Consider the following 13,342-nt stretch of genomic DNA (forward strand, 5'->3'; position numbering starts at 1 on the left):
AAAAGATGATTTCACTACGTTTAAGTGATATTTTAAGTTTTTTGCAATTGTGTGATTAGAGAGTCTTTATGCACTTAGTATACCAGTCATAATTTTGATATTGTCATATTTAACCTAGTTTGAGAGACAAACAGTAAGAATACGCAAAGAATCTCAAACCTGAGATAGATGCTTGAGCATACAAGGCTGCAGCAAATCTGACCATGACATCTATAAGACGAAAAGAACCTAGCTAAATTAAGGAAAATAACCTACTCGACAGCTGCTGTACATTATGCGTCTCTTCTTCGTGTTATATAAGGCCACCTCTTCATCTCCTTTGGCAACCCTGATGTCAACCTGGTCCCTGGAAGACAATCAGATGATTGAGATTGGAATGATTAATAGGTATTACTTGAAGTTTTACGGCAGTTTAAAAAAAAAAAAAAAAAAAAAAAAAAGATGTCTTGAACCTGAAGTGGCAGTACAAAGAAAGAATGTTTACCGTAATTAACACATCCGCCACACAATTCTGGGATTGGGGATTTGTCTCCCCTTCACAGACAGACAGCCCCCACCTGCTCTGAACCAGCACTGACTGACACACTGATGGATTTAAAAATATGAACCCAAAATACAAGTTCTACCTCTATTTCAGTTTTGACCTTGAAACACCACAATTGAATGTTTTAAATGCCAGTATTTTTTTTTTCAAAGCTTTTAACCAGTATGCGTCAATCAATTCCATATTGTGATAGCAAGAAAAACATAGGAATATAATAATATTTAATAAGACTGGGGAACCCCCCACCCCCCCACCCCACTCCCCGAGTATGCTGGGGTCCACTGGATTTAATTTTGTAGGAAAGAAGCACTTTTTTTTTCTTTTGAATTTAAACAAATACATACTGTAGTTTATTATATAGCATTGTCCTGTCAAAAAACAAGCAACTCATAGTTGCAAATAAAATATAGGTCAAACCTGTTCCAGGTCGTAAACTACGTTCAATTCTCAGTAGTCTCCTGATTTCTGTTTACCTGTAGGTGCTCGGTGGGAGCTCTGGCACCACTACCCGACGTCTCCAGGCCTGTAAGTCTCTTTCTGTGGCCATCTGACTGCGAGGTGCATTCTGGTGCATCTGCCTGACACCTTCCACCTGACCGCTCCGCCGCAAACCCACATTAGGAGGAGACTGCACTTCCGCACGTTCATTTACAGAAACTGCAGAAAAGAGAAAAATAGAAATCAGAGGGTATGAATTCAGACAAACAAAAGAAGGATTTTAATATTTAATAAACAAATAAACCCAAATAATCATACCTCTACGTGGTGTGCTTGGGGCTGGTGGAATTGCTGCCCCCTGGCCCTCAGCTTGTGCAGCTACAGGACCTCCAGCTGAGGCAGCCTGGTTCTGACGCTCCTGCTGTTGCTGAAGATTTCGGATGACCTCGTCGAGTAGGCTGTTGCGTCTGGTGGCAAGCTCCTCGACTTCTGCAGTCTGCTGACTAATCACTTGCTCCACTACCTCTCCATCACCTGAACAAGAGACCAAAGAAGAGCATGAGGTTACACAGCAGGTTCAAATGAGCACAATCACATGGTTGGTTTTGTTCTTACTGGTAGCAACGTATCCCAGCTGAGGAACCAAGTGTTCAGCTGCAACGTTCTCACGGCCTGGAACAAGTCGCTGATACCTGGAAACCCCCACAAATTTAAAATCCACAAAAGTGTCTATGCTTAAGACCATTTTGAGAAGTCAAAACACAGATAGGCAGAATACTGATGGCAGACAACTGTGAGTTTACCTTGGCGGATGGGGATTCCCATCCACGTCAACTAGAAAAGGTGGAGGCATGAGATGTGGAGCCTGCTGTGTCTGTTCGTCAAGCACAAAGCCATTGGAATCTCGAATCAAAGGTCTGTAGTCTGTGTGGAAGAAAACCTGGTCTGGAAGCTGTATGAGGACCAAGAGAAACCGCCACTACAATTAACATTTGCATTGGAGACTGAAGTTTAAAGCTGTTTAACTTGTAATAGGCATTCCTACATACTAATACATGATATAAACCAAGGGTATCAAACTCATATACCAAGTGGGCCGGACCAGTAAAATCATGGTATATAACTTAAAAACAATTGGCTTTTTACAGGCCAGTCCTAAATTGTGGGGCTCAACTGTAAATATATTGTTCCAAAAAATAACACGAATGCAAATGGACGCGGCAACATTTTGCCCATATGACTTCCGGGCGTATTATATCTACCCGTTTCCCATATATATTGTTCCCAGAATACATTGCGTGGTGCAGTTAATTAAGTTATGGGATGTTAATCCTTGTCATAAGTGTTTGGGTTACCAGTAGCTGAATGTGTGTCGCATTCAGCACGTTTATGTTTGATTTACATTGGTTTATATATGTTTTCATTTTTTCCAATAAACCGTAACTTTCTGTTATGTGTAAAATATTGACATCCAGGTCATTTCTGTGTACAAGTTGCAATGCTCATCTGAGGAATGCTTGTGAAATTACAATTCCATGTTTTGATTTTGGCCGTCAGATTAATTGGTCCAAAATTACTTTTTTTTTTTTTTTTACTTTACAAGAGCATCTTGGGGGCGGCACGGTGGGATGAGTGGTTAGCACGTCTGCCTCCCAGTACTGAGGATGCAAGATCGAGTCCAGGCTCGGCCTTCCTGGGTGGAGTTTGCATGTTCTCCCCGTGCCTGTGTGGGTCTTCTCCGGGTACTCCGGTCTCCTCCCACACTCCAAAGTCATGGATGGCAGGTGAAATTGGGTGCTCCGAATTGTCCCTAGGTGTGCTTGTGAGTGTGGATGGTTGTTCGTCTTTGTGTGCCCTGCGATTGGCTGGCAACCAATTCAGGGTGTACCCCGCCTACTGCTCGAAGCCAGTTGCGATAGGCTCCAGCACCCCCGCGACCCTTGTGAGGAGCAAGCGGTTAAGAAAATGGATGGATTGATGGATAGAAGAGCATCTTGTGGGCCGGATTAAACCCCTTTGCGGGTGTGATCCAGCCCGCGGGCCATATGTTTGACACCCCTGATACAAACTATATACAGCAACTGTGCTTCAATGTGAATGATTTTCTTGCCTTTTCATAAGGTTTTGAGCTACCAAAGCCAAAGATGAGCAGATGGCCATGAGAGTCTGTGCAGGCGAAACGCTGACCATCAGGAGTGAATTTGCAGTCGAAAACTGCTCCATAACCTTGCCCCTCAATCTGGATGGGGAACACATCAAAGCAAATACAAGACCAACTCTTCACACAGGATAAACCAAAATGGACCTCCTCACATTTTGTTTTGCAACCAGACAAATCAATATAATAAAAGACTCAAGGGATGTCATATCAAGAAGGGAAAAAAAATCATTGACTGTAATTTCATCAAAATTCTGCAGCATACCATGTTGAAGTAGTGCTGTGTGCTTGTCCCTCGCACCAAGTCCCATATGAAGACATTTCCATCATGGCCCGCTGACAGAATAATCCGGGCATCGAAGGGGTGTGGCTCGAGGACAAACACTTCTGCCTCATGGCCCTAGAAACAAGGTTTACATTAGTCGCTTCTACGTATTATGGTTAGCTTAACTGTCACAATTACAATAATTAAGCGCAACACTGTGTGCAGGATTACTTTGAGGACATGTAGCAACTGTCCTGTGTAGGAGTTCCACACTTTGATCAGATAGTTACTGACGGTGGTGATGACTGTATTATCATGGTGATCCCACGCTACCATGGTGACTTTGGGTTTGAAGTAGCTATCCTCTTCACTCAAAGGCTCGGTACTGAAGAAAGGGGGGAGAAAAAAAAAAAAAAAAAAAAAAAACATGAAAAGGGGTATTTTCAAGTCAAGATTCATGTAATAATACCAGACTGCCAGTATTTATTTTTTTTAATTGATTTACTTATGATTCTATTTATCATCACTGAAGTCCCGTTCTAGTGGAACAGACATTTTTCCAAGTTGAGTGACTCATATCAAAAGAAAGTTTAAACAAATCATGTCTAGCTCATTCACTGCCAGCAATTTTAGAACATTTCAAAATTTTCAATACCCACGCGATATTACGTTCAATAATTATATAATAACCGAATATACCAAATGACAGAATAGACTCCCTGCTTTTTGCCCCATCCCATTCTTTTATAATTGACAGCAGAAAAATGTAGGTTTGCCAAAATACAGCCATTTCTCCCATGGACTCTGAAACGGTGTTTACTTCGTATAAAATGGGGCAATGATGTCATCTACCGGTGGTTGGGCATCAGTAAAGTTGTTTCCAAGTTTGACATTTAGAGTGGAGCATAATTTATCCCCATTTATCCCCGCTCTAAAAAAATACTATTGACAAGTATACTTGTCAAAGGCAGTGAATGAGCTAGGGATGGGTACTGAAATCGGTAGCGACCGATAAGTCCTACCGAGTACAAATTCACATGAAATCAAATGGTGCCATGTCTCCATACCTACGTGGATCCTGCTGGAGTTGGCAATTTTCGATTTCACTTGAATGCAGAACCAGCGAAATGATCACTCACACACACATTTTCACAAAGTATGTTTTAAGCTAATGAGACCTTAATGCAGTGCTTGTAAGTTACACACCCTAGGGTTATGCAAACTTAGGAGCATAACTGTATATATCATCATTCACCACCAGCTGGCAAACATACAGTTGTGCTCATACAACGGGTGTTGATTTGGAGAAATTACAGTACATTTATACATTTGTACAGTGAGACGAATAACAGATATATTTGACCACTGATTCCTCAGGGACAAGCAGCACCTGGTTACGACAAGACATGCTCTGCTGGTTCAAGTTGAAGAAAACCTCACAGCAAGGCTTGCCTAGATTTAGCAAACCAGCTGTAGCACTTTGGAGTATACAAATTACTTTGTGTACACAATCCTGGTTTATGTATATTTTTTAAGACTCTATATTGTAAGCAGAGATTATTTTCAATGGTCAGCAAACACCATGCTCACCCAGGAAGAGTGGTAGACATGTTGAGTAAGATGCATCGCCACTGCTGGCGTTGATAGAGCTTCCAGATCCTTGCGGTGCCATCCCGGCTTCCACTCACAAACCTGACAAGTAACAAGTCACTTTAAACATGGCACTTTTTAATTTTTAAAGAAATATATTCACAAGCAGTAATGGGTGAGATGTTAAAAATAAAATCAATTATTAATTGCATACCTTTCACCTGAGTGGCAAAACTGGATGCTGTCAACTTTGTCCTAAATGGGACCGACATGCATAGCGTTAAGAGGCAAATTCTGAATTTGTTGAATCAAAGCCACTATTCAGCTCAAAGTTCAAGCAAGTCAAATTACCGTGTGCTCATGGAGCTCTGACATCTTTTCTGGACTTCCACTCCCTACATAGTATATTCTGATGACATCATCAGTGCTTCCTGTGGCTAAGAAAATTCCACCTGCAAAGACAATAAAGAAACATTTATTATTATTATTATTATTATTATTACAAATAATATAAGTTCTCAATTTACAAAAGGCATAAAAATTGGTCTATATGTTGGACCAATTACCTGGGCTGAATGAGGAGCACACGGTCTGAACTCCAGGTCTCGGACGCTCTACAAACTTGTGAGGATGATCACTTTAAGGGATTATAGTCAAAATCAAGTCAGTTTTAGTTAGGCTGGTTACAAAAATGAAGACAACTGGAATGTTTTTTTTCCCCTTACGACCAAGGATGTCAAACACCTGACTATCTTACGTCTTACCCCGGGTTTTCACCGGTTGCGGTTGCGGTGCGGTTGCGGTGCGGTCCGGCGACGCAAGCAATTAGATTCCATTCATTCGAATGGTGCAGTTTACACCGCTTGCGGGTGCGTTGCGTGTCGACTGCGGAAGGCCTGCGGCGTGCCGCAAGCCTTCCGCAAGGATAGACCTATTTTCTATTTTTGCCGGACGCCGCAGCGGTAGGCCTCCGGCAAATGGCAAGCTAGCACAAAACACATCGAGCGGGACGGGAAGACCGAGGCAGTTTCAAAATAAATTTCCGGTTACCTTTCAGAATAAAACACTCGCCAGCTCCTATTTCGCAAGTTTTTCCAGCAAAACGTGACGTGGGCGTCGCCGGGCCATGTGCTCATTCACGGTTTAGACACCAGCGAACATGGACGAGGAGAGGTTTATATTGGAGGTGGAAAACCACAAAATAATATATGACACGGCACATCCTTTTTATAAGGACTGTAATGTATTGTGAGTTTGATGTTCGCGATTGCTTGTTGTGCCCGTCTCGCTTGCCGTACTGAGCGGCAGCCGGACGCGGAAGACAGAAATAAAGAGTGGACCCGCACTGACCCGACTCTCGTTATTAATATACTTTACAAGGACAACCAAAAAAAGGATGCTGCATGGAATCTCATAGCAGAAGACCACCTCTCTTTTTGCTTCTCTGTTGAGCAGACTTTCTGTATGTTTGTCGTTGTGAAATGCCACATGATCGCGCGCAGCGCGCGGTCCCGCGAGACACGTTGGGAAGTGGGCGGCGACGGAGCTGCCGGACCGCAGCTGTGCGGAGCCGGTGTGGATTGACAAAAAAATTTACCCGTCCGGAGCACGCAGTCAAGACGCACCGCACCGCAACCGCACCGCAACCGCACCGCAACCGCAACCGCATCCGGTGAAAACCCGGGGTTAAGCTTGTCCTGTAAGATTGTGCTTATGTCTGAGGTGTGTTAAGCGTGGATTTGTCCAGATAAGAGTTGTAAATGAGTTGGGGGTGACAAATCTTAAATATTAAATGTTTAATATTTACGAGTGGTAGGCCCCCTATTCAAGCCGTTTCACTCTGTGGACTGTGACGTGAACGGAATATAGCCAATCAAAGAAGTTCCCTGACTGACCAACGAGGAGACGGCAGTAAATAAAACAAAATTGTCCTATATGATAGTTTTTGAGGTTTTTTTGTTTGTTTGTTTTTGTATAAACATGGGTTCCCCAGATAGCAGGAAGAACATGAATCTTCCATGTGGTGCTTTATAGATGTTATAAAATACAAATCAGCACAGGTCATCTTACTATTTACCATAGGCATCCCGCACATATAATTTGGATAATGAGACATGCCATTTACAGTGAGAGCCTGAAGAAAGTTAACTGTTGTGAAAAAATAAAGCTAGCACTTCCTTTAATTAATTAATCCGCCAGTCAATCATTGAATTTTGCCATCATTTGTGACCACAAAGAACAAGGAAATATCATCTTAAAGTTGCACTCACCTAAAATTCATGTTATTGACATCCCACTGCCAGAAGCATACTGTGGCGTCAGTACCAGTGGACAACATGTAACGCTTTGAGCCCTTGGCAAATGGTGAAAACTGAAATAACATTGAAACACCAAATCGATGAATTAAATTGCATTAAACTAAAACACTGCCAGAAGCCACAAAAAGTGCACAGTGAAAGAACTGCAGATGTACCTGTATTTACTGTGGGTGTACATAGTATTCAGACCACCTTAAATTTTTCACTCTGCAGATTGCAGACTGCAGCCCCTTGCTAAATTCATTTAGGTTCAATGTTCTATCAAGGTACACACAGCACCCCATATTGGCAGAAAAAAATGTATATGCAAAAATGAATTATAGAACAGTAAGGGCCACAAGTACTGACACATTTTCTTCTGTCATCCTTGCAATGGTTCTACAACTTGATGTAGTACAGTTATATTTACAATTTTTTGACTGAACTTATTTGCGAAAGGTTAAACCTGCCTCTGTGAGACCTTACATCTCACATCATGTCAAAGAAAATGGCAATTCATGAGGTTGAAGGAACTTTCAAAGAGCTCCTAATGAGAAACAAAGAGCTGGCCAATGTTACAAACAATTTCTGCTGCACTTAAGGTTCCTAAGCACACTGTGACCTCCATAATCCTTAAATGGCAGACATTTGGGATGAGCAGGCCTCTTCCTGGGGATGACTGTCTGGCCAAACTGAGCGATCAAGAGCAGTTAAAAAAATAATAATAATAATAAAAAAATAAATAAAGAATGCAATTATCATTGTGGCTCAGCTCCAAAGATACTGTGGGGAGATTGGACATAGTTCTTGAAAGTCAGCCATCTGTACTGAGTCTGCAGCCCTGTCGGGGCCTTATGGCAGAGGGGCCTGACAGAAGGGTCTCCTCAGTGCAAACATCTTAAAAGCCCACACAGAGAGTTAGCCAAAAAACACGAAGGAATCCCAGATTATGTGAAATTAAATGGATTTAACTTTTTGGCCTTAGTTATAAAAAGTATGTGTGGCCAAACCAGGTAAGGCTGCTCAATACAATTCAAACTATGAAGCATGGTTGACAGAAAATGGCTGTCTACCAAAGGTCAACATTCAAACAAATTTAAACTGAAAACCTTCCATACCCACTGTATTTGTTGATCACTAACAAGGGTTAACAAGCTCAGAGCTGGCCAATAGTAATTTACCTGTAGGGAGGTAATAGATCCACTGTGTCCCTGCAGCACAGCCACAGGCGCACAGGTACGAAGGCACCACACACGGATAGTTTTGTCACAGCTTCCCGCAGCAATTAGCGTATTCTCAAAACTGACGGCCAAGTCTGTGATTTCAGCAGAGTGTCCTCGCAATGTTGAATGAAGTCGCCCGTCAAAGGAAGACCAAATCTTCACCAAACAGTCATCTGAGCCCTGACAAATAAGGCGGCAAGGCAAACATGAAAAATGCTTGTACGGTGGAAGACTTTCATATTTTAAAATTACAGTTAGTCAAAATACTCATTGGATGCGTTTTATATTAAAAATATGCCAGTGAAAAATTCTGTTACTCTTTTCACTATATTAGGTGGTTTCTTCTTACTGTGAAGATCCTGAGACCGGTGCGATCAAATGCAACACAATACACAGCAGACAAATGCCCCAGGATCCGCCGATGCAGATGCATGCGCCCGTAGTTGCTGGCAGGATTGATTGAGCTGTAGCGCTGCGCTCCGGTCAGCTCTCTTCCTCGACAGACGTTCACTGTTAGAGACAAGATGGAAACTTTCAAGAGAGGGCTGCAAACTGGACACAACACCAAAAAGCAAGGACACATGAGTGGGCAGGAGGTACAGTGGATATAAACATTCCCACACAACACTATTCATGTGCCGGGTTTTTAAAGACATAAAATGAAAACAAGGATCAATAATTTTTAAACTGCTTCCACTAAAAATATATATTAAAAAAAATATACCTGTACAACTCAATAGAAAACCATTTTCAAAAGGGGATTTAAAAAATAAACAACTGATGTGGCTGCACAATTGTGCAGACGCTCTTATAATTATAATCTGAGATATTTTTCAAAAGAGTCATCCAGGACATTTCACATTAATGGTGGATTTTTTATTTTATTTTTTTTAACAGATCTCTTGGTTTAATTTTTTTATATCCCAAAAATAATTGCCATTTGAACAGGCGGTGTACATTTTTTATATCCACTGTATGTAGGAAGGTATGTGGGAGGGCATCATGAAGAAAATATCAACATTTTTTGCTGTTTGTACTCTTGATATGTCAGTCTATGACAACTAAAATAGAGCAAGAAAGGGGCCCTGCATTACGATTTAACTAGAGAGAATCAAAAATATTATTACTGCATTCTGTCATTTTGTTTTGTACAAAATATTCGAACAGCCCTACCTTTCAAAATTATCCAATTTATGCTTCACTGCATAATTTTGATAACTGCAATGAGAGTGACTTGTGAACAGAATAAACTTAGAACTTGGTTGTGAACAACCCTAATCAGATCAACAGTTGATTTCTGTGGAGTAACACTGACATTTGGGTGGTGGGGGTGACTTTACTTAACCTTCTACTTCCTGGCTGCCACTAGTCTTGATTAAAGATATGTTAGTGACAAAATGCAAGTAAATTACACAGTATACCATGTGTCAAGACTGGTTTGAGTTTGCCCACTTCCTTCCACCCTAGCCATAACACAACAAAACGTTCTGCACATTATCCCTACTGAAGTACTAAAACAATACGTCAATTGAACAATAATGTAGAACCTTTTCAACCACATTCATTCACTTTGAAAGATGCAGATGCGTATTGTGGGAGGGCAGGCCTACCGATATGTGGAGGTTTTTTGCTGTTCAAAGGCCTCTCTGGTGGTCTGCCCCTATGAAGTGCTGCGTATGATGAAGTTTTCAACCGTACACCATCACATTCTGGAAACACAAAATGCAGATTTTCTCATACAGTCATGTGCTGTTTCTTTTTCAAAACAGCTACATTTGGTCAAGATTTGAAACAGAGCACGTATCTCCTTTTTGCGATTAATCATGTGACTTTTTGTGATTAATCATGTAACTATGACAACTATCATCCTTTAAAGCTACAAATCAGAGAACTGAACTGTGAAACATTCAACATCAAGAAGAAAAAAAGTCAAACGTAGTACAGGGGTGGCCAAGTTCGGTCGCCGACAGGCCCTATTCAGCCCGTTTTCCATGTTGCCCTCCTTCAGTGCAGCTGAATCTAATCATTAGCTAATCAACAAGCTTTCATAAGTTAACTTTTTTTCTGTTCCTTTGCAAACTGTAGAAATAAATTTACCAAAACGAAACAATACACAACAGTAAATCTTACAACATTGCTCCAGTTTTATTGGTTACAAGAATTTAGGCAAGGAAGCTTGCTAAGTTTGCTGTTTGGAGTAGTGAGTGAAACTGTGCTGACAAACTACCAGGCTATAGTAACTGGCAAATATGAAAGCACACTCTAAAAAGGGGCACTTGCAAATTATGAGATCACAAAAATATTCAGGAACATTCTCTCCAAAGTCAAAAGATAGAAAACAAACGTGAAAGTACATTAAGTGAAAGTAGTGTTGTATTTCTTCTTCATGCTTTAATTTCATACTAACAAGCAGCAAACAATCAGTAATTACGTATGACTCACAGTGAACCGACATTTCACAGAACACCAACAAAAAACTATAGTACCTTTCGAGGTCCTAAGCATCGACTGCTTTCCGGACCCCAGGAGTGAGTGTACGCCAGGAACACAGGACGGCACCTCTTTGTCAAGAATCGGTCCGATCTGCTTACATATTTGCAGCAAATGGTCTGGTGCAACATGTCTGTTGGCTGCAACCTGTGAGGAGGTAAGAGGAGGCGGCAACTTAACATTGTGCATACTGAATAACTAACTGAGTTAGACTGAGTTGGTTATTTGCATTACAGCAAATGGCAAATGTGTCAAAACAATCTTAAACCAGTAATTTTTTTGTATGATTTGCATGGTTTTATGTTTTTGAAGAAACACACACTGGATATTTTAAATTTTCATAAGCGCACACAAGTTGCTTGGACTTGACTTGTAAAAGTAAAATATAAAAAATAAAAGCTGGATGGTTCTTCTTATAGTCACATCAAATTGAGACCGACTGTCTTGGTCAGAATATTAACACTACAGGTATGGGGGATCAAATGTCCTGAAAAGTGTTTCTTAGTTCTTCCAATTTCACGTTTTCTACATAAAATGTTTATAATCATGTTTTCTTTTGACGAGATTTCCACGAACTAGAAACTGTCACGATTATGCTTCTCAGGAGGTTTTCCGTGAGGCGTGGCTCCCTATACAAACCTTTACTTTTAATCCACCAATCAGAGAGCTGGTCACAGGCAAAACAACGAGCAGAAGACGCATTTCAGTCTCTGATTGGCCAATGAAGCGGCCTCGCCTGAAAGAGAAGCCAAACTACCCACCCTATTTGCAGTACAACTGTCGTGGCTAAATTATAAATAAAACTTTATAATATGTTAACGTCTGAGGCCATCTTATCTCAATTCATGTCGAGTTATGGCTGAGGTCAAGTTGTGAGCTTGTACAACATCACGGCTCGAATAAAGCCTACAGTAATGCAAAGAGATTAGAACAAAGAGCGTAAACAAGCGCTAAATGTGGAATCCTGTCCTGTCGCGACACATCTACAATTCATCCACAATGAATTTAATGAAATTCACAAATTCAAAATGACTCCTACCACATCTTCATATGTTCTCGGGTGCTCGTTTCCCAGCCAGTCCAATCTCCCTGGTAAGAGCTGTCGAAAACAAAGCTCGGTAAAACGGGAGTCTCGGCACAAACCGGCACATTAGACATTTAGCTTAGATATATATATATATTAAAAAAAAAAAAAAAAAAGTTAGTGATGTCAAACGGCTGAGACGCCGAGACATTTAAGAGTCTAAACAAGTTGCAAGTCCGATCCACCACCATCGGATAGCATGTAAGCACACACCACGAAGCTAGAACACGTACCTGATATTCTTCTAGTTCCCTCACCAGGACCTGCAAGTCGGATGGAATGGGGCAATTAATTGTGATTACCTCTTCCAAGGCTGTTATCAAGGAGCTAAGCCAACTAACTATTTTGAAATATAAAGACAAAATGCTTAAGCATGCTAGCTCACCTCAGCCGTTCTCCGACACGGACCCGTCGTTAGGAAACGAGATATCAAGTAATACAGCTCTGAAAATAAAAGACACCGAGGCGATTGATGTGATTTAATTAACAGAAGTGGCATCAAAGCAAACGGCGCTATCTATAGGGGTTCCTTATTGCGGCTTACCCGTTTCAAGGAGCGAAATATTCCGATTTTTGGCCATTTGACTCGGGCGTAATTTGGAGAGAAGCACAATGTAGGGCTAACTTTGTAACAACGGCAAAATATTCTATATATTTATTTAATTTTGGTCACACAGGTCTGACCCCCTCCACAGCTGCTCTCGCTTGCTATTCAGCCAGTTCGCAGTCGCCATTGGAAGGATGAGGCCTCCGCGACAGAACTTACTTCCGCCACAGAGAGAGAGAGACACACACACACACACACACACAGGAAAAAGGGAGAGGGGGGAGGAGCGAGCTCAACAAAAGAGCAAAAAATAAAAAAATAAACTACACGTTGCACGCCAAATTGAACTAACCTGCTCGTAGTCTGTATAAATATAAACACATAGTTCAACGTGACGTCAATCAAGTTCACGTTTCCTTTTAAATGCAAGGTGACAATCACGTAGTCGCCCCTTCGTTTTTTGACCAAGTTTGTGAGTTCGGCGCATGACGTCATGACTATTGAGCGACCATATCGAGCTGATTTTGGTTGATTTACTCTGGTATCATTTGCATTGTAATTTATGTATTTTTTGCAAAGTTTATATTCTCATTCCAGTTTGACATAGGTTTTGGAGAGCAGTCATACGTTTTAAAATAATTGCATTGTATTCTTGTATAATTGACATATTTAATATAATCTAATAAGGAAAATAGTTTACATTCTG

The 13,342-nt window shown here is 41.1% G+C and overlaps 1 protein-coding gene across 2 annotated transcripts in view; it reads right to left on the reverse strand.

Annotated features, from left to right (window-relative positions):
- brwd1 (bromodomain and WD repeat domain containing 1) overlaps nucleotides 1-12,936 on the reverse strand; it is a 27,950-nt gene extending 15,014 nt beyond the window's left edge. The window contains exons 1-21 of one of the 2 annotated variants that reach the window (XM_077541812.1): nucleotides 12,634-12,936; nucleotides 12,475-12,533; nucleotides 12,323-12,352; nucleotides 12,045-12,104; nucleotides 11,002-11,152; nucleotides 10,126-10,224; nucleotides 8,865-9,025; nucleotides 8,474-8,695; nucleotides 7,266-7,366; nucleotides 5,562-5,632; nucleotides 5,347-5,447; nucleotides 5,210-5,250; nucleotides 4,996-5,097; nucleotides 3,637-3,790; nucleotides 3,406-3,540; nucleotides 3,093-3,221; nucleotides 1,786-1,934; nucleotides 1,598-1,674; nucleotides 1,301-1,516; nucleotides 1,018-1,201; nucleotides 256-346 (exon numbers count right to left, since the gene is read on the reverse strand). In XM_077541812.1, the coding sequence (XP_077397938.1) occupies nucleotides 256-346; nucleotides 1,018-1,201; nucleotides 1,301-1,516; nucleotides 1,598-1,674; nucleotides 1,786-1,934; nucleotides 3,093-3,221; nucleotides 3,406-3,540; nucleotides 3,637-3,790; nucleotides 4,996-5,097; nucleotides 5,210-5,250; nucleotides 5,347-5,447; nucleotides 5,562-5,632; nucleotides 7,266-7,366; nucleotides 8,474-8,695; nucleotides 8,865-9,025; nucleotides 10,126-10,224; nucleotides 11,002-11,152; nucleotides 12,045-12,104; nucleotides 12,323-12,352; nucleotides 12,475-12,533; nucleotides 12,634-12,670 (2,370 nt within the window). In that variant the 5' untranslated portion in view covers nucleotides 12,671-12,936. The remainder of the gene's footprint in view (nucleotides 1-255; nucleotides 347-1,017; nucleotides 1,202-1,300; nucleotides 1,517-1,597; nucleotides 1,675-1,785; nucleotides 1,935-3,092; nucleotides 3,222-3,405; nucleotides 3,541-3,636; nucleotides 3,791-4,995; nucleotides 5,098-5,209; nucleotides 5,251-5,346; nucleotides 5,448-5,561; nucleotides 5,633-7,265; nucleotides 7,367-8,473; nucleotides 8,696-8,864; nucleotides 9,026-10,125; nucleotides 10,225-11,001; nucleotides 11,153-12,044; nucleotides 12,105-12,322; nucleotides 12,353-12,474; nucleotides 12,534-12,633) is intronic. The other variant, XM_077541814.1, reaches the window with a different exon arrangement.
- Nucleotides 12,937-13,342: the final 406 nt, after the last annotated feature.

This window comes from Festucalex cinctus, chromosome 13 (assembly GCF_051991245.1).
Source record: "Festucalex cinctus isolate MCC-2025b chromosome 13, RoL_Fcin_1.0, whole genome shotgun sequence".
In the NCBI taxonomy this organism is placed as follows: domain Eukaryota; kingdom Metazoa; phylum Chordata; class Actinopteri; order Syngnathiformes; family Syngnathidae; genus Festucalex; species Festucalex cinctus.